At 44.3% G+C, this 19,459-nt stretch overlaps 1 protein-coding gene across 1 annotated transcript in view; it reads right to left on the reverse strand.

Moving 5' to 3' along the window:
• VSTM4 (V-set and transmembrane domain containing 4) overlaps positions 1–19,459 on the reverse strand; it is an 89,098-nt gene that overhangs the window by 11,420 nt on the left and 58,219 nt on the right. The window contains exons 6-7 of the mRNA XM_047761402.1: positions 14,379–14,485; positions 12,888–12,949 (exon numbers count right to left, since the gene is read on the reverse strand). Of these exons, the coding sequence (XP_047617358.1) occupies positions 12,888–12,949; positions 14,379–14,485 (169 nt within the window). The remainder of the gene's footprint in view (positions 1–12,887; positions 12,950–14,378; positions 14,486–19,459) is intronic.

The raw sequence follows: 19,459 nt of genomic DNA on the forward strand, positions 1-19,459 counted from the left end.
CACTGGGAACTCTGGCTCTAGTGGTATAACTGATACCAGAATCCTCCCTCAAGCTGGAGGCTGGAATCCAGCTGCGCTCCCAAATGCAGCAGGCAGCTGTGACTGCTGCCCTGGGTGTGTCTTGACAATCTAAGCCAGGGCCCAGAGACCAGGACCCTCAGTTATCAGGCATGGAGACAGCAGCACCCTTGGAGGCCCGCTTGCTCTGTCATTTCAGCCTTCTCTAAACCTTGCAGTTACATCTGCCAAAAGTCCTACCCCCTGCCTGGCTTCCACACGGTTACCCAGTGACTAATAGCCAATAACCCAGTGTTCTCTAGGTCTTTGATAGGATTATAAAGGCTCTGGAACTCAGGATAAAAAATTGGAATGCAGATGAAGATTTCAATGTCTTATCCAGGTGCGCTGGCACCATGGGTTGGATGAAGTCATTTGGACATCATAAGCAGGGCAAATTCACATCATGCTCTCAAGTCTGGAGAATTCAAAAGATGTTTAGCAAAGTGCCTTCCCAGAACAAACGTGACATTCCTGAAAGCCACATGCCCAGGCTAACTGCTCTGAGGACAGACCAAGGTGACCAGCTTTAGAAGATGCTGAAACTTGGTACAGAAAGACCCGAGGTTTTACTCATCAGACAGATGGATAGCTCTAGATTTTACCCACATGTGTTTTGGAAGCTAAAATGTGATTATAGATAATGCTCTTGGGGAGGGTCCTGATACATGAAACTTTTCACAGTGGCACAGTGAGAGCTCCGTGATCTAATACAGTCACTCGTTTTCTCTTCCCCAAGGACTGTTGATGTATGTTTTCCCAGCTGCCTTCCCAAAGTACTTTTCCTGGCAGTATTATTCAGCAGAACGCTTGTGCTTTGAAAAAGCCAATGTTTTGTCACCTACTTCTGCACGGGAGTCCACTCTGAGAACCTTCAATCTTGAATACTCTCAATCTTCTAATCAACTGCAATCTTTTTTTTTTTGTCGTTTTGTCTTTTGTTGTTGTTGTTGTTGTTGCTATTTCCTGGGCCGCTCCCGCGGCATATGGAGGTTCCCAGGCCAGGGGTTGAATCGGAGCTGTAGCCACCGGCCTACGTCAGAGCCACAGCAACTCGGGATCCGAGCCGTGTCTGCAACCTATACCACAGCTCACGGCAACGCCGGATCGTTAACCCACTGAGCAAGGGCAGAGACCGAACCTGCAACCTCATGGTTCCTAGTCGGATTCGTTAACCACTGCGCCACGACGGGAACTCCTCAACTGCAATCTTTAACAGTCTTCTAGATTCATCGGATTGGGCAAGGATCTTTCTAGCGGCACCTTAAGAGCATGGACTCTTGGAGGCAGAAAGATGGCTATTTACTGGCTGTGTGTGCTTGGGTAAATTACTTACTACTCTCTCTCTGTGCCTCTGTTTCCTCATCTGTAGAGTGGAATTCAGATTAGTACCTAGCCCACAGGGTTATTTTGAGGATTAAAGGCATTAATATATATAATGCACCTAGAAAATTACCTGGTAGCTAAACAGTAAAGTGCCAAACAAGTGCTCAGTTATTATTATGACAATAATATTTATCATAAAATGAGTAAGTGTTGCTTTAACAATTGGTCCCTTTGAAGTATTTAGGGGCAGAGAAAAGAAGACATTCAGAGATCATTTGGAAAATATCCTGTGGCAGATTCTGCCAGATGCCATTAAACCTCAGGCCAGCGCCGAAGAAATCCAGTTAATTCTTTTACTGGTGGGAAAGATAACTGTTCTATAAATATAAGTCACATGGGGCCACTCACTGCTCTGCACAAAATTCCCCATTGTTTCTCTTCACACCTGGAATAAAATCCAGTGTCCTTAGGGAGATCCTGATCTTTCAAGATCTCGTCCTGGAATCCTCCGCCCCCAGCTCACACCACACATCCCGCTTGCTGACCAGTGCTGCAGTCATGCTTGTCCCCTGGGGTTTCTTGGACACTCCTGGACAATGCTCCTTGTGCAGGGCCCACCTCAGGCCCTTTGGCTGGGCTGTGCTCTCTGCCTGGAATGTTCTTTCCCCACATGGCAGTGTGGCTTGCTCCATCACTTTATCAGGTCTTTGCCTCAAGAAGGACCCCACCCCATCAAACACAGTCCCTGCCTGGCTCCCTGCTCTGCAGAACATGTATCACCCATTGGCATTAGAACACACTGGCTTATCTTCTGTCTTCTCCCGCTGGAATATAAGGGCCTCAAATGTTTACTTAGTGCACCAACTCTGTGCAAAAAGTACTCTTATTTTCATCCTCATTCATGCAGACACCATACCAAGGAAACAGAAAGCTTGAGGTCAACAGCTAGCAAGCGCCAGAGCTGGTGCGAGAGCTGGCCTCTAACCACACCAGTCAGCTCTGGGGAAGCAGTGCTTCTGTCAAGCTTAGCGCCTGCTGCACCCAGTGGTGTGCAGGGAAACTGCTGAGCTACTAGCACTCAAGAAGAAAACTCTCATTTGTACCATTTGCTGATTTACCTATGTCGATGCTCCCACAATCGTTGATTTCAAGATACCGAAGAGTTTTGCTCTGTTTAATGGATAGGAGTGTGCTGGAGCATGCCACTGTTTATAACTTAGCTCCTAGGAAGATAGCTGACCCAGGTGCTACCTGGTCCATTGGAGATACTCAATGCTTATTCTTTAAATGAATGATGAATAAGACAAAATGAAAGAAAACCAGTTTGATAGTCATTAAAACTGTCTGTGGATATCCTTGGTCCAAGGAGTATAGGAAGGGGATGCTCAGAAATCATGGGCAGAACCATGAGACTCATTTCTTTCAGCCTATTGAGGGTTTCCATGAGGACAGCCTATGAGAAGTAGGATATCTGGGTTCTATTACTTGGAATCATATAAAACCTGCATATGGCCTTCAACTTGATAGATATATTAGGTGATAGATAGATAGATAGATAGATAGATAGATAGATAGATAGATAGATAGATAGATATTCTACACTGGGGAGGGTATGAGGAAATGTTGACTCTCATCCTTTGTTGATAGGAGAATAAAAAAGAAAACACCTTTGGAAGGTAATTGGGCAGAATCTACCAAAACTGAGAATGTAGATACACTTTTCACATCATAATCCCACTTCTAAAAATCTCTCCTGCAGAAGTACCACTAAGCAAAGTTACATGTGAAAAGATACTCACTAGAGTACTGATCCACAGAGTGAAAAAAAAATTAGAGTTGGGGACTGATTAAAGAAATGATGATGTCATGTGGTAGATCCATTGCACTGATGTAGAAATATGAGCCTGGTATATTGTTAATGAGAGGATAATTCAACCTATGAGTATTTTGTTTGGGATTGTTTTTGAAAGCTTGGCACATAGAAAAAGGATTTGTCATAATCCACAGCCATGACCTGCACTATGGGTCGACTTCTATACACTTTGGAAATATATACACATACATGATATGTTTCTACATACACAGAAAATTATTTAGAAGCATATAAGCCAAACTCCTAACAGAGGCCACCTGTTAGGAGGCCCAAGGAAGGATTTTACTTCTGTTTTAACAAACGGAGACCCTGAACGGCCAGCCTTACTCCTGTACCTCATTTAGAATCACTGCTACAGTTTTCAACATGAAAACCTATCCAGGGAAATCAGGACAGAAAACACCCTGAGACTGGTGAACTAGAACTTTACTGAGTGCTTTTGATGAGAGGCAGCAGAGCCCAGAATCCCATGGGGAAGAACAGGGACTTGGAGCCAAGTGCCTGGTCAGATCCAGCTTGGCCACCTCATGGTGGGGGAGTTGGTGCTGGTACTACCTCCCCATGCCTCCCCTACCCCATGTGTGAGATGGAGACATTACAATGCATAGGTCAGGGTCATCCCAATGGCTGCACTGGTAATTACTGGGATAGTGCCTGCATGGGGAAGTGCCACCAAAGTGAAGTGTGTGTGTATCACCACCATCATTTCATCAACACCATCACTATCATCACCACCAGCATCACCATCACCACCAGCATTACATCATAGACAGAATGTACAGGGCACAAACCAAGCAGTAAGACCAAATCTAAAACAGTAGCAGGTATGCTAGCTCATCTTGTTGATTTCATATGTAACATGGGCAATGGGCATATATTTTTGAAGTCATGGTTTGTACTCTTTCCATGCACACTCTAATCATTCATTCACAAGGCTATATCTTCTTGCATCACATGTTTCTGTTGGAATTTATAAACTCAGCTTTGGGGAGTCATAATAATAATAAAAAATGAGAACTGAATCGGGCTAGGGAAACAAAATCCCCTTAAATGTATTATTAGTTTGCCAGGAACTCAGAATTTCACATAGAGATTTTCTTCCTGAAATTTTGGATGCCTGGCTTGATGTTACAGATCTGCTGATGATGCTTTGTTTGTCTCTCTCTCTCTTTTTTTTCCAAAATGACACTTTATTTCTAGTATTCTATTTGAGACTGAAAAAATCTTTCAATAACAACTCTGAAGTGCTCTGCATTCAAAACTGAAGTGTTAAATGAAAAAGGCTTTAAAAAAAATCAAATGTGAGCACAAATGATACTGTTCCATGAGAATACAAAAATAAAATAGAGTGAAAAAGTTAAAAAAAAAATTTCCCAGCAGTGCAATGATCCCAGCAATGAAGTGCCCAGTAAAGGCAGCAAATCAGCTGAGCTGAGATGGAAAACAAGCTACCACCCTGCAGGGACATTCCTACGAGGATGGGCTACCCCAGCGCGGGCCCGTGTGACCAGGTCAGGTCACTCAGGGGGCTAGACTGCTGGACCTTCAGGCCACCCTTGGGCCCAGCTCACCTCTCTGCTGCATGTTCACCCGGGAGGCTCTAAGGCTCATGTTCCTGTCCCCCAGTCCCTTGGACACTGCCCATCAATGCTCAGGAGGTGCCTGGGGGATGGATGACTGAGTGGAAGAGGGAAAAATGATCCAAATGAATCAGTGATACAGCCAGCAGGAGAAACACAGTTCCCAGGCGGTCAATTTCAAAGTCTCCTGCTTCCTGAAGACGCAAAGCCATGCTTCCCTCCTTGAAGAGACAGAGGCAGCAGAGGGGCCTTGGCACGGACCTTACGGCCGGTGGGAATGTGATGGCCCTGCGTCAGGGCTAACAGTCCTCAACAGAGGACATTCCCACTGCCACCTCAGCGAGGTCTGATCGCGCCCCTCCCTGGCGATGGCATCCCAGTTATGAAAGGCCTGCTCACCCCAGATTGAAGGAAGCCCATGAAACAAAATGACTTCTGTTTTCCCCACTCTCATCCCTTCCGAAGGCTCGGCATCTATTCTTCCCTCCAGTCGACATCCATAACTCCCTGTGACGATAATGGGATGTGCATGTGTACCGAGGGGGGCATAGAATTTTTATCTCTGTACAAATGGTACTAGCGTGGTGCAGGCAAAGTTTTTGTTTTTTTCCCAAGGCTTTAACTTGGGGCGATATATTGTACATGTGGTTGTGAGTTTTTCCCTTCTTTTTAATTTTAAATCGAGATTATGAACATATTTTATGCAGGTTAATATATCCTTTTCATGTAAAATTTAACTGAAACCAGTGCTAGCACATTTAACGACAACAAGAGAAATTCTCCAGCTTATTATAAACATCCTTCAAGAAACCTGAAATGTGTGTCCTCTGGAAATAATTTTGCTGGGATTTGGGTTATTATTAAAATCCTCTCAGAAGTCTATCACTGGTGTCTAATGTGCTGCAAAGCCCTTTTCTGCTCCTGATCAGAGAAAAACTCTTTTTGGTCTCGGAAGTACATTCTTGATAGTGAAAACTGAGCCTGAAGTGGGGGCGTCTTTCCAGAAACCAGGCAAACACTGAACAGGGCTGGAACCTCATTCCTGGACTGACCGCAGGGTGAACAACCCATTCCTAAGACCGGTTCCCTTTAACTATGATGGAATGAAGCTTGTCCCTGTTTTGAGTACTCTGATCTTTCAGATTCCATGAGAGGAGGCAGGTTTACTGTAGACTTTATTTATTTATCTTTTTCTTTTTAGAGCTGCACCTGCGGCATATGGAACTTCTCAGGCTTGGGGGCAAATGGAGCTGCAGCTGCCACCTAACCATAGCCACAGCAATACCGGATCTGAGCCCATCTGCAACCTACACTGCAGCTTGAGACAATGCTGAATCCTTAACCCACTAATGGAGGCTGGGATCAAACCCACATCCTTATGGAGACTACGTCAGGTCTTTAACCCACTGAGTCACAATGGGAACTCCTAGATTTTAACTCAAGGGACACTCAGGCAAGCAGGTCTTGGCCATCCATTCCCTGCCCGTCAGACTGTGAGGGGCCCTAGGAGATCACAGACAGGGCTACACTCAGCTGAGACTGGGAGGAGCTGTCCAGAAGGTTTCCTGGAATGTCGAGAGTTGTTACAATACCCTTTAGAAGCAGATTCTCATGCTTAATTCTCTCTTTATTGATAAAGAAAAAAAACACCTACTATTCTCCCAAGTGGGCTGAACTGTCTTACAAAAACATAAGTGCAGATCTCTTGGGAGGTGGTGGGTGACGACTCTATCCTCCCAGCCATGACCCACCCAGAGCTGGTTGCTGAGTTTATTAAGTTATTCAGAGCTGCATTTCTAAAGCTTTAATGTTCACCAAATTCATCTGGGATCTTGTTGAATTGCAGATGCTAATTCAGTAGGTCTAGAGTGGAGCCTAAGTTTCTACTTTTCCAACAAGCTCCCAGGTGATGCCCAGGCTACTGGTCCATGGACCTCACTTTGGGTGGTGAGGATTCAAAGCTCCAGTCTCAGCTCTCTGCTCTCAATTGTGCCTTCACTCCACACACAGAGTGCAGATTCCAGGTCCCCTGCTAGGGACACAGAGACGGGCATGCTGTTGATGACTTTAAAACTAGTGCTAATCAAAATTCAAAATGTCTGGGCATCAAGGGGCACAAGCAACAGAGTGCAAAGGCACCCTACAGAATAAGTGAAAAGATTTGCAAATTATGTATCTGAAAGAGATTAATATCCAGAATATACAAAAAACTTCTACAAACACAACAAAAACAATCCAATTTTAAAATGGGGGAAAGACTTGAATAAACATTTCTCCAAAGAAGACATACAAATGGCCAACAGGAACATGAAAAGATGCTCAGCATCACTAATCTTGATGGAAATGCAAATCAAAACTACAATGAGATACCATTTCACACCCATCAGTATGGTTCCTATCCAAAAAAAAAGAAAAAGAAAAATGGAAAAAAAGTGTTGGCAAGGCTTTAGAAAAACTGGAACTCTTGTACGTTATTGATGGGAAAATAAAATGGTGTCATCACTATGGAAAATAGTACGGCAGTTCCTCAAAAAACTAAAAACAGAGCTGTCACATGATCACAAAAATTCCACCTCTGGATACATATCCAAAAGAACTGAAGACAGGACTCAGAGATTTGTACATCCATGTTCACAACAGCATTATTTATAACAGCTAACGTGTGAAAGCAACTCAAGTGTCCATCAACAGATGAATGGATAAACAGATATTGTGTGTGTGTGTGTGTATACACACATTATACATATTTATACACATATATGAACATCATTCAGCCTTAAAAAGAAAGGAAATTCTGGCCCACACTGCAGCATGAAGGATCCTTGACAACACTATGCTAAGAGAAATAAGTCAGTTGCAAAACGATAAATACCATAGGATTCCATTTAGGTGAGATATCTACAGTAGTCAAATTTATAGACAAAGCAGAAGGATGGTTTTCAGGGGCTGGAGAAGAGTGCAGAGCTATTATTTAACAAACGGACTCTTGAAAGTTAAAAAGAATTCTGGAGATTGCTCAACAACGTGAATGTACTTAATATTACTGAACTGTGTACTTAAAAATGGTTAAGATGGTTAAATTTTATGTTACATGTATTTTAACACAAATTAAAAAAAATGGTTCGATGTCTGCAATATCTAAGCTATCTACAAAGTACAGCCTTTGCAGTATAAGAAATAGAGAGGTCACTTTGTAAAAAGAAACCACATGGCTCTAGTGGAGGAGAAAGTCAACTCAGGAGCATAAACATGATTTCAACATGAGCAGGAAGTGCTAAGATACAGGTGAGGCCAGGTGTTGTAGGAGCGAAGAGAGGCTCCTCCAGATGGATGGGGAGATGGGGAGGTGGTGAGTGTGAGAGGCAGCGGTGGGTGTGAGTAGGAGGAACGAGACGTGCCCAAGACACACTGAGAAGTAACAGACAGGCTTCTGTCATAGTGGACAGGGCTGGGGAGAAGAAGGCACCGAGATTCTGGGTGGCAGGGCTGTCCCAGGGGATGAGTTCTGCATGTGCCGTGGTAAGTGTGGGGTGCACATGGAGTCACCATGGGAGTGTGTTGTAAACAGAGGAACCAGGCTGGAATGGACCTGTGGACCCAGGTTAGAGAACCAGTGTGTTGCACAGATAGCTGCTGCACCTGTAAGAGTGCTGAAGACCTCAGAGATGCCAACACTCTGGAGAGGTGAAGAAGGAAAAGCCAGCCTAACCACCTGTGGAGGAGTGACAGCCAGGAGGGAAAGCAGTCAGCTGAGGTGATGGCAGGAGAACCACATGTACCTCCAGGGAAAAGGGCATCGACGCATCAAGGGGTCAAAAGTAACAGAGTTGCTGAAAAATGCCATGAGAGCTCGCAGTGGGAGGTCACTGATACACAGAGGCACAAGGTTGATTCCTGGGAGAATCCAGATTTGTGGAGAGGTGGGGCTGAAGAGGCAGGTGGCCTCAAAAAGATGGTGGTGAGTGAGCCATATCTTGGAGGCGAATGGCAGCTCTGCAGAGGATGAGCGGGGGCAGCGAGAGCAGGACAGCCTGCCTCTGCCAACAATAAGAGGCCCCGGACCACAAGGGGCACCAGGGTGGAGCAAGAGACAGGATGGCAGCCAGCCATCGCAGGAAGCCGGGCTTCATCCTGGAAGCAAGAGGGAGCCACGAGAATCGTTAAGCAGGAAAACAGCATGGTTGGAGTTGTGTTTTAGAAAAATCCCTAGGCAGCAATGTGGGAGATGGATCCGCAGGAGAGACAGGATACAAGAGACCCACTGGGAAACTTGAGGTAATTAAACCCCTGATGTTCCTGATTTTCCTGTGTCTCCAGTCTTTTGCTCACAAGAGATCACTTCCTTCTTAGAGAACGGGGATGGCCTGACCTTTCCGGGTACCAAGTGCCACATACAAGTGACTTGATTACAGAGAGGGCCTCTCAGGGAGGTGGCTGTGACTCTGAGGCAGAAGGAGTGTGTGAATGTTCGTGGAGCCCATGGGACTGCATCTCTGTCTGCTGGTTGGACTGGAGATGCTGCCCAATGTCCCCCACCCCCCATCCCCAGCTCAGGTTCCTACGGCTACTCTCCTTTAAACACCAAGGTCTCAACTCCACATCACAGACACTGTTTTCCTCTGCTCTGTTTCTAAATCAATAAGTGATGAAATGCAGCAAACAAAAAGAAATCAAATGCACTTCTGGTTTTCTCTGTTTCTTCTGAAACAAGGAAGCAATGACAGCTTTTCCAGGAAGCACGTGAATTTGCTCAGTAGGTTTGGGGAGCCCTAAACTAGGGGCAGGAAATGGGGATCCCCAGAATGCTTCAGGGGGTTCTTTGAGCCAGTGCTCATCCTCCACCCCCAATCTGAAGGAAAACAACACATTTTAAGTTTTGTGAAAGTGTGTCCTGACCTGCTAAGGATGAAGAACCACTGATCGGCTGGAATAATGACTCACTGTCAATGTTTAAGGTTGTTAGACGAAGAGACCACATTGTCCATCAGAAAGAGCCTTGGTGGTAACACGTGGCCTCAGATGTGATGAGCTATTTTCGAGAGCAGGTTGTTGTCTTTGGTCGTTTTGTTAAAACAGGGGACAGCAGTTTGGATATTTTGATTATCAAAAGCCTAAAATGTCTTTCTCACCTCTTTCTGCTTTTTGAGTCCTATTACTTTTTAAAAACCTTCCAACCACTGTTAGTCTCTGGCATATTTACTCTTACAAAACGCCACGTTTTGGAAACATAAGATTCCCACTTGGTAATGCTTTGAGGGTGAAAACACAAGGACCCAGCCTTGTCATTTTGGCCCAGAGGGTCTGCTGGAAGTTGGCGTACGCAGTTGAGATGGAGACAGAGCCCACAAAGCACCTAGCAGAGGGGCTGGCATACAGTGGGTGCTCAATAAATGCAGGTTCTCCTTTCCTGCCAATGAGTCAGTGAGGCATCAGGCAGTTTGCTTTTTGGGTGGTGCGTGTGTCAACATCCCTCTGGAAAGAGGGCCTGGGGTGTTGGAGGGCTCTGTCTCCCTATGTCCCCTCCAGAAAGCACTGCTTTATGGATTTTGTGGGCACATGCAGCAATTACAGAGTTAAATATCTAAACTGGTACCAGGCTCCACAGAAAAGATGTTTCCAAATTACTTGCTAAATTACCCACCAAGGCCTGTGTGAGTCAACAAGTAACTTTAGTTTCAGCTGCCATCAAGGCTTATTGATCTGAGAGATAAATATCGACCAAATTGAGACTGAGGTCAATGCTGGCCTCCTGGGAAAGTAAATCTTAATCTTAACCAAAACCTGCAGACGCTGGGCCTCATATTTTTGAGTCTAAACTGCTTGTCAGAGAGAGTTCCATTCAAACGCAGCTCTTTTTTTTTTTTTTTTTTAATTGCACATGTTATAGGTGCAAATTGGTCTCCAAAGTGATTTGTTTCTGGAAAACTTGGTATAAAACATTTTAAGTCTTTCCAAATCCTAAATGATGAAAAGATAATTGGTATTAAGAGCTATCACTGGGGATATTTCCATAAAACAGAGTCCATTTTGAACCACATACAGCTGCCCCGACTTACTCTTTGTGAAAATTAAGAATTTCCTGTGTTGAATCTCCATCCAGAGGAGCATGCCAGCTCAAACAAACACACAAGCAAAAAGTCAACAACAAAAATGTGTGATAAGAATCCTTTGTCTGGAGTTCCCTTTGTGGCTCAGTGGTTAACAACTAGGATCCATAAGGATGCAGGTTTGATCCCTGGCCTCGCTCAACAGGTTAAGGATCTGGCGTTGCTGTGAGCTGTGCCATACAGCAGGACCTCATTGCTCATCCATTCCAATTGCAATAGTTAGAATAGATTTGCCAGTTTCTCTACCTCTCTCTCTCTCTCCCTTTCTCTCTCGCACATTCACACAAACACATAGCTGCTAACAAAATTAGCAACAAAGTAAGTGACAATATGGTTACAAACTTTGAAAAATTAAATATCCATGCAGCCATGCTAATATAAAGACATTAGTGAATAAACTGATGAGGGAAGAGGTCCAGCTGTTCCTTATGAAGAATTTCAAGTAGTAAATGCACAAAGATTGAGGAAAACAGAAATTCCCTGTAGTAATAACTGCTGCAAGCAATATCCACTGATGAACGCTAAGGTGAGTGGACAAAAGTTCAAGGGAAAACAGGATATTTGCACAGGCTTGATACATCTCCCCTGACATACCTATTAATTACTATTATGGTTTTCACATATGTTCACAAACTCTTTGACACCCCTCCCTTCAGGAGGTCCAGCTTCATTCTCCTCCCCTGAGGGTGGGCTGGACTTAGTGACTGGCTTCTAACACATAGAATATGAAGAGGGAAAAATAGGGACTTTATACTGAAGAAGCCCAACAGACCTGCCCTCACCCAGCGGTCAAGATCAACATCACCAGTAATAAGACACACTGACAACACATCCCCTCTATATGACATGATGGGAAAGGCATACGTATCACCTCTGTGTTGCTCTTCCCCCAAGTCCACAACCTCCTAATCATCAGAAAACCTCAGAGGAACCCAAATCAAGAGATAGTCTAGAAGTTCCCATTGTGGCTCAGCAGGTTACAAATCTGATTAGTATCCATGAGAATGTAGGTTCGATCCCTGGCCTCACTCAGTGGGTTAAGGATCCAGCGTTGCCGTGAGCTGCCATGTGGGTCACGGATGCAGCTCAGATCTGGCATTGCTGTGGCTGTGGCATAGGCCAGCAAGTTGCAGCTCTGATTCATCCCCTAGCCTGGGAACTCCACATGCTGCAGGTGCAGCCCTAAAAAAGCAAAACGAGAGATTCTTAAAAAAAAAAAAAAAAAAAAAGCTACTACTCTTTACAGGTGTCAAGGCCATGGAGAGAAGACAGACTGGGGCACTGGCACCAATTGGAGGAGGCTAAGAAGACCAGGAAATGCAGTGTGATGTCCTGGATGAGATCCTGGACCAGAAAAAGAACATTCATGGAAAAACTGCTGAAAGCTGGTCAAAGTCTGCAGTGCAGTTAATGGCAATGCGCTGACGGTAATTTCTTTGTTTTGACAAATACACCACAGCTATATAAGATGTGAGCAGTAGGAGGAGCTGGGTGAAGGGTAGAGAAGAACTCTCTGTACCGTACCATCAACTCTTCCATACATCTAAAATTATCTCAGAATTAAAAGACTAACATATTTTCCAGGAAGGTTCTTCAACAATCTCTTCAGAGAGGTTATTAAGGCAAATTTATACAAGATGATCAACTTTCTACTGTATACATCCTGAATGTGTGTGGGGGGGTGTGGGTGTGCAGAGGTGTTTCTTCTGTTCGAAAAGGAGCATTGATAAGGAAAAGGAATTCCATTTGGATTTTTTTAAAAGCCCCTCTGGGAACTAAGCATGGAGAAAAGCTGCCTCAGAAGCTGACCCAAGAAGAGAGAACGGCTTTGCTTGCGGACAAAACACCAGGAGCTTGGAGCATGGTTTGAGCCATTAACGGAATTCCTCAGACAAGACTGTGTATAGGCCTTGAGGGGACAGCACACGGGATGTGGTTACTCACCAGGGCGACTTTCCTTTGTGGCTTCAGCAGCTTCGGTTTATGGAACGTGGCGGCGATGGGCGCTGTGGAAGGACATGCAGGGTTTAATTCGCACTCCCTCCCTGGACCCTTAAGGCCCACACTGCATGAGCACCACAGACACGGAGACCCGTGGGCCCCTTCCTGCCCTCGTGGAAGAACTTTAGTTTCTGATCCAGGTAACAGCTGGTCTGGTGCCCCTGGGGGGGAGAGTGACACTCTCCTGGCCTATGGGAGCATCATCCTCTCCCCTCGCAAAGTCACCAAAACAACTGCATAAAACACTGCCAGCTACAAAGAGGTCAGATGTGCAGGTGAGAAACAGCGGCCCTAGCTAAAGGATGGGACCTTCCTGGGCCTTCATCCTAGTTGCATGCTAACACTGATAGCAGTGACCTCTGACCCTCACTGCTGTGAGGGCATCGGGGGGGGGGTGGTTTCATGGTCCCCATTTAACAGAGGAGAAAACGGAGGCTCTTCCTCCAATGTCCTGTAACTCACTAATATTTAGATCGTTTGGGATTTGAACACAATGCCAGGCTCTACGGTGGGGCTGGGTGTAATTTTCATCTTTTATAAGGTAGGGCACTGGCTACTGTGACGGAATGAAATTTTAAATAAAGCAGGACGCTTCCTGGCCCAGAGCAGGGTCCACGTGCTTCCTTCCCCAGGTTCACTCACGTCATGCCTCCCAGGATGCTTCCTTCCCCAGGTCCACTCACGTCATGCCTCCCAGGACACCCATGCCTTCCAGCCCCTCTGTCCACGCAGTATATGTTCAGTCTGAGCACCTCTGCCTTTCACCCCAGGGCTCAAAGCGGCTGCCTAGGGGACACCGTGGGAAGCCCCAGTGGAGGGATAAAGTCATCTTGTCTTGTTATTAGATTATTCACCTGGGCCGCCCCTGTATTTCCCACTATATATTAAATTCTCTGATGTATGAACATCCTAAATTGGCCAGTTTTTTCAGGAACTATCTACGGACAATTTCAGTTCTTGCCTCTGGAGAGGCTCATCTTCCTCACTTATGTTGCTCTAAGTCATAACTGGAGTCAAGGAGTAACCCTCATTTTATCCCCGGCAAAAAACAAAATGAATTCCATACCTGCTTTTTATCTTTAGGAAAATCAGAGAGCCCTCTTTCCCTTGAACGAGCCAAAAGGATGCTGACCCCCTTTGTCCCACCCTTCCATGAGCTAGGTGCCTGTGGAATAGTCATAGAAGTTGACCTCCCGCCCCAAGCCACCTGCTAAAGCCATGTGTGGCCAATGGCACCATCCTCAGGCCCTCAGGGACAGGACTCAGTCATGACCAGAATCCGGCCGGGGTTCTCCAGCCCATATAGCCACGGATGTCACGTCCTCCATCTGCCTCCTCCTCTGCCTCCTCCTGATGGCACATCAAACCCCTGGCCCGCTTCTGGTCAACATCAAACCCCAGTCACCAGTGGGTGACTACTGGCTAGCTTCCTACCTTTGGCAGGAACCGCAGGAGGAACATCAGCTTTCTCCTTCCGCCTCTTACCCTTCTTGGGCTGCAGTGGGGCCAAGCTGGTCACGCTGGTGACGGTCTCCCCTGAGCTGCAGAAGAAAAAGTCCAGTGAAGGGCAAAGGCAAGTTGGTTCTGAGGAAAGGGAAAGGAAGCAGTAGTTTCTGAGTGCCCCCTGCACACCTGTGTGTAAGGTAGGGTTCTCTTCTAGCTGGACGGAATCACTTTGTTATCTCCAGAGATGAACCCGTGGCTAAGCTCAGAACAATGATATGAGCTAGTGAGGGATTTGTAATGTGCCGTGAGAAGTTCCAAAATCTCTGGAGAGACCCAGGTCTAGCCTGCCTACATTGCTTAAACATGTAGAGATGGGTGGTTCACACCTGGTTAGTGGGTTTACACAGACTGGCATGGCTACCTCACCAGTAGGGTATGAGCTGTCACTAAAAACTTCTCCTTGAGCGCCCCTAAAGCCAAGGTGCCTACACATCCTTGTGGTTTACAGTCCAGAGACAGTGCAGCCCATGTGCAAGTGAGAAAGGACCCTGGAGAGCTTCACCCAGGAATCCTTGGGGTCCCCTGTGATTGTTCTCCTCCTGCTGTATCTCCACCCTTAAGGTAAAGGCTGAGTTGACCATCAGCAGCGTTGCGGGGTCTTCAGTTATCTAGGCGGTTAGCTATGTAATCACCGTGGTATCAGATCCTTTCTATGTGTTATCCATTATAACCCAAAGTGACGGGGTTGAAAAGCCTTATATTACAGGTAAGAAAACCAAGATTCAAAGATGCCAAGCGACTTGTTCTAAGTGATATTGTTCATAAGCAGCCAACACGAAAGCTGCAAAGCCAGACCGGATGGATATGAAACCTGTGGAATGGAGTCCACACACTTTCTTAAATGGCTATCAGTCTTATTTCAAAGGTGTCCTATTGGCTCCAGCAACCAAGAGAAAGGCCTTTTTTAGAAGCTCGTGTCCTCAGGCACACATTCTAGCCAGACAGGTACCATTACCAAGAGAGGCTCTCTCCTTAATCCACAAAGAATTTCTGGAAATCCATAAGAATATGACCTAGTGATAAAAATGAATGGACATGGTAAACAGTTTTCACCTAAGAGGAAAGGCTTGTGCCTAGGAAGACATGCTAACTTCCTTATGCAAGAGGAATCCCAGTTACAGTGGACTGCACTTTCTTTCCTCCCATATCAGAATGGCCGCAATCAAACATAAGGCCAAGCACTCTTTGGGCAAGGGTGTGGGGAATCAGACCCTCAGAAGTGGTGCTGGCACAGGCATAAACCCTTCCTGATGGAGAATAAGCTGGCAATCAGGATAACAGGGCCGTCGGAATGACAGGGGCAAATACTCTGTAACCTGGCAGCTTCACTTCTGGGAATTTATTCTGTGGATATCCTTGCCCAGGTATAAGATGAGTCATCATAGTGCCATTGGTAGCAGCAATAGATTAGAAACAACCCAACTGTCCATCCGCAGGGCATTGGTGAAGGAAATTATGGTGAATCCACACATGGGGTCTTGTGTAGCTATAATGAGGAATGAAGATGCTATTTAGAATGTGTAAATGACAAGGTCCTACTGGACAGCACAAGGAACTATGCCCAATCTCCTGAGATAGACTATGATGAAAAAGAATATAAAAAAGAATGTATAGATGTATAACAGGTACTTGGCTGTACGGCAGAAATGGGCACGACACTGTAAACCAAACTATACTTCAACTAAAAAAAGAAGCTATTTATATAAGGATAAGGCAAGACATATTGTTAACTGCAAAAGCTATGTCAGACAATGTTAAAATGTGTCCTTTTGTATAACAATGTGAGGAAATAATTTATATTGTTTATGGACACTGCACAAAGAAACTTAGAAATATTCACAAGAATTTAACAATAGTGGTGCTTGGAGTTCCTGCTGTGGCTCAACAGGATCAGCAGCATCTCTGGAGCACTGGGACACAGGTTCAATCCCTGGCCTGACACAGTGGTTAAGGACCTGGTGTTGCTGCAGCTGTGACTACTGGCCCGGGAACACTATCTGTCATGGAGTGGCCAAAAATTTAAAAAAAGAAAGAAATATAGTGGTTTTTTAGAATGGGGGTGCTGAGGAATGAAACAGATGGGAGATTGGACAGGGAGAATTATCACTGTGTGCATATATATGTTTTAATTAATTATTTAACTTTTTATTTTACTCATTAAGCCATGTGATTGTATAGTCTTTGAAAAACAGTAAATTAAACACAAATTTCTACATACACACATATATACATATATATACAATGAAAGAAAACAGACTATTCTAGTATAGTCTTAGAGTTTTAAAAATAAACAAAGACTGAGTCACACAGTGTGGGAAAATTTCCAAGAATACAGTTCACACTGAGAGTCCCCAAAGATAGCTTATTTTTATTGGGAACAGAAACTCTAACTGGCCATAGCTTTGGAGTATGGGACCAATTGAGTAAATTCACAAATCGCCAAAGGGAATGGGTGTTTACAAAACTCCTGCCACCAAGAGAATACAAGGGATCAGAAACCCTCAGGATTTGTTTAAATGCACAACCACACATACAGCTTAATTTCATAGCTTTCTAAATTCTCGAAATGTTTATCTTTTTCTTTCCATTATAAATGAATGCATGTTCATGTTTTAAAATGGTAATTATAAGCATATAAAAGAAAATAAGTCTATTGTAACCAAAACACAACCTCCGTAAATATTTTCAGTCTTCTTCCTCTTCCTTGTTTTAGTTTTTAAATTGATCTTATTTTTTAGAGCAGTTCTATGTTTACAAAATAAAACAAAAACAAAAAAACTGAGCAGGAGACACAGAGATTTTCCATAGACCCCAGCCCGCCCCTCATTATGAGCATCCCCCACCAGAGGGGTCCATTTGTTACAACTAGTGAAACTGCTTTGACACAGGCTCATCCATCACCCAAAGTCTACAGTTTATTTTAGGCTTCACTTTGATGCTGTACATTCTATGGATTTGAACACATATATACCACATCCACTACTGCAGTATCATCCAGAAAGGTTTCCGTGCCCTAAAATTCCTCTGTGCTCCATCCACTCATCCCTCCCACCCTCACCTCTACCAACAACTGACCCGTTTACCATCTCCATAATTTTGCCTTGTCCAGAAAACCATATACAGTTCAAACCATCCAGTATGTAGCCTTTTAAGATTGGCTTCATTCACTTAGAAATATACATTTAAGTTTTCTCCATGTCTTTTTATGGGTTGATAGCTCATTTCTTTTTCTTTTTTTTTTTAGGCTGCACCCACGGCATATAGAGGTTCCCAGGGTAGGGGTCGAATCGGAGCTATAGCTGCCAGCCTATGCTACAGCCACAGCAACATCAAATCTGAACCGCATCATGCAGGATCCTTAACCCACTGAGTGAGGCCAGGGGATCGAACCTGCGTCCTCATGGATGCTAATCAGATTCATTTCCCCTGAGCCACAACGGGAATCCTGCTTGTTTCTTTTTAATGTTGAATAATATTTCATTGTCGGCATGTCCCAGAGTTTCTTTTACCATTCACCACCTGAAGGACCTCTTGGTTGTTCTCAAGTTTGGGAGATTCTGAATAAAGCTGCTATAAACATCCATGTTCAGGGTTTGTGTGGATGTAAGTTTCAATTCTTCCTTGGTTCCTATATTGTTGTTTTAAAAATAATATTATATTACAGTATTACATCCTCATTTTTACTTATAGTTTCCATATTGTGACATCTTCCTACTAGTCCAGTAAGAAGATACATCACAGTCGATTTAGCCATTCCCTGACATCTAAACATTTAATTTGTTTCCCAGTTGGATATATAAATAATATTGCTGTAAATATATTTGTGCATAATGGCTTTCCACACTTAGACTTTTGTCTCTGATTTGGATTCCTAGATTGGAAATACTAGTTCACAGAGGATCATTTTAAAGGCTGTTCAATACCCACGGTCAAAAGTATTTCTGACAAGTTAGTATTACTTTGTAACCACTCAGTCAATTTATGTTTTCCTCTTTGTTAACACCAGGTTTATCAGTTTTAAAAATGTCTCATTTAATGAAGAAACATTTGATCTCTCCTTTTACTTGCATCTCTCTGCTGGCTAGTAAGGGAGGACATTTCCCGTCTTTGTCTAATTGAGTTTATTTACGAGTGATGCATGAACATCTTCTGCCGTTATTTATTAGAACCATAAGTTTTTCTTATGGATTTGTATGCACCTTTTACATCAATCTGACATGTTTATTGCAAACATTTCCCCCTTTTTGAATTTTGGCTTTTTGTTAAATGCGTGGTAATTTGTTTTTTGCTAACATCACCTGATATCTTCTTTTTGTCTGTTGCCTCTGCATTTGGATTGTCCTCCCCAGCTCACACCCTGCGAAATCAAACAATGTTCCCCCTTCCTCGTCTCTTTTCTCGGGCTTCATTTTTTAGCTCTTTAATAGAAAATGAAAATTTTTAGACATCATAAAACTATACCATTATGCCCAAGGCTTTTAGTAAGGCTGAAAAAGATCTGCTTTGTTATCACCGTTCTCCTGGAAAACAGTAAAACTGCACTAAGCTAAATGTAGTCCTAATTCATACCTCAATAATAAGCACTCATATTCAGTGAGTCACTGCAAGGACACACGATAGAGGATTTTTCTCCCAGAATCTTACGTCTCCCATTGAGCCAGCAGGGCCAGTAGGAATTTTTGACTGAGAAAGTCCACTTTCTGATTCACTGACAAGAAAAGTTATTCTATATCTTGGGCTGGAATGGGGGCTGTATTTTGTCCCTGACACAAGGGCATGGGCATTGCTGGAGCCAGTCAAACCAAGAAAGGGAGAAAACAGGCTGGAAACTCCGTTTAAATTAGAGAGCTGTGTGATTGAAGAGAAGTGGTGTTTGTGGTGGACAGGGCTGTTTTTCTGGCTCCAACAAGGGTGGGGCAGGAGGTGCATGTGTGGGGCCCTTGTTGTGACATGCACAAGGTTCAGGCCTAGCCACCTGTCATAGGATTCTCTGTCCCACAAAGACTGGG

This window comes from Phacochoerus africanus, chromosome 15, assembly GCF_016906955.1.
Source record: "Phacochoerus africanus isolate WHEZ1 chromosome 15, ROS_Pafr_v1, whole genome shotgun sequence".
NCBI lineage: Eukaryota > Metazoa > Chordata > Mammalia > Artiodactyla > Suidae > Phacochoerus > Phacochoerus africanus.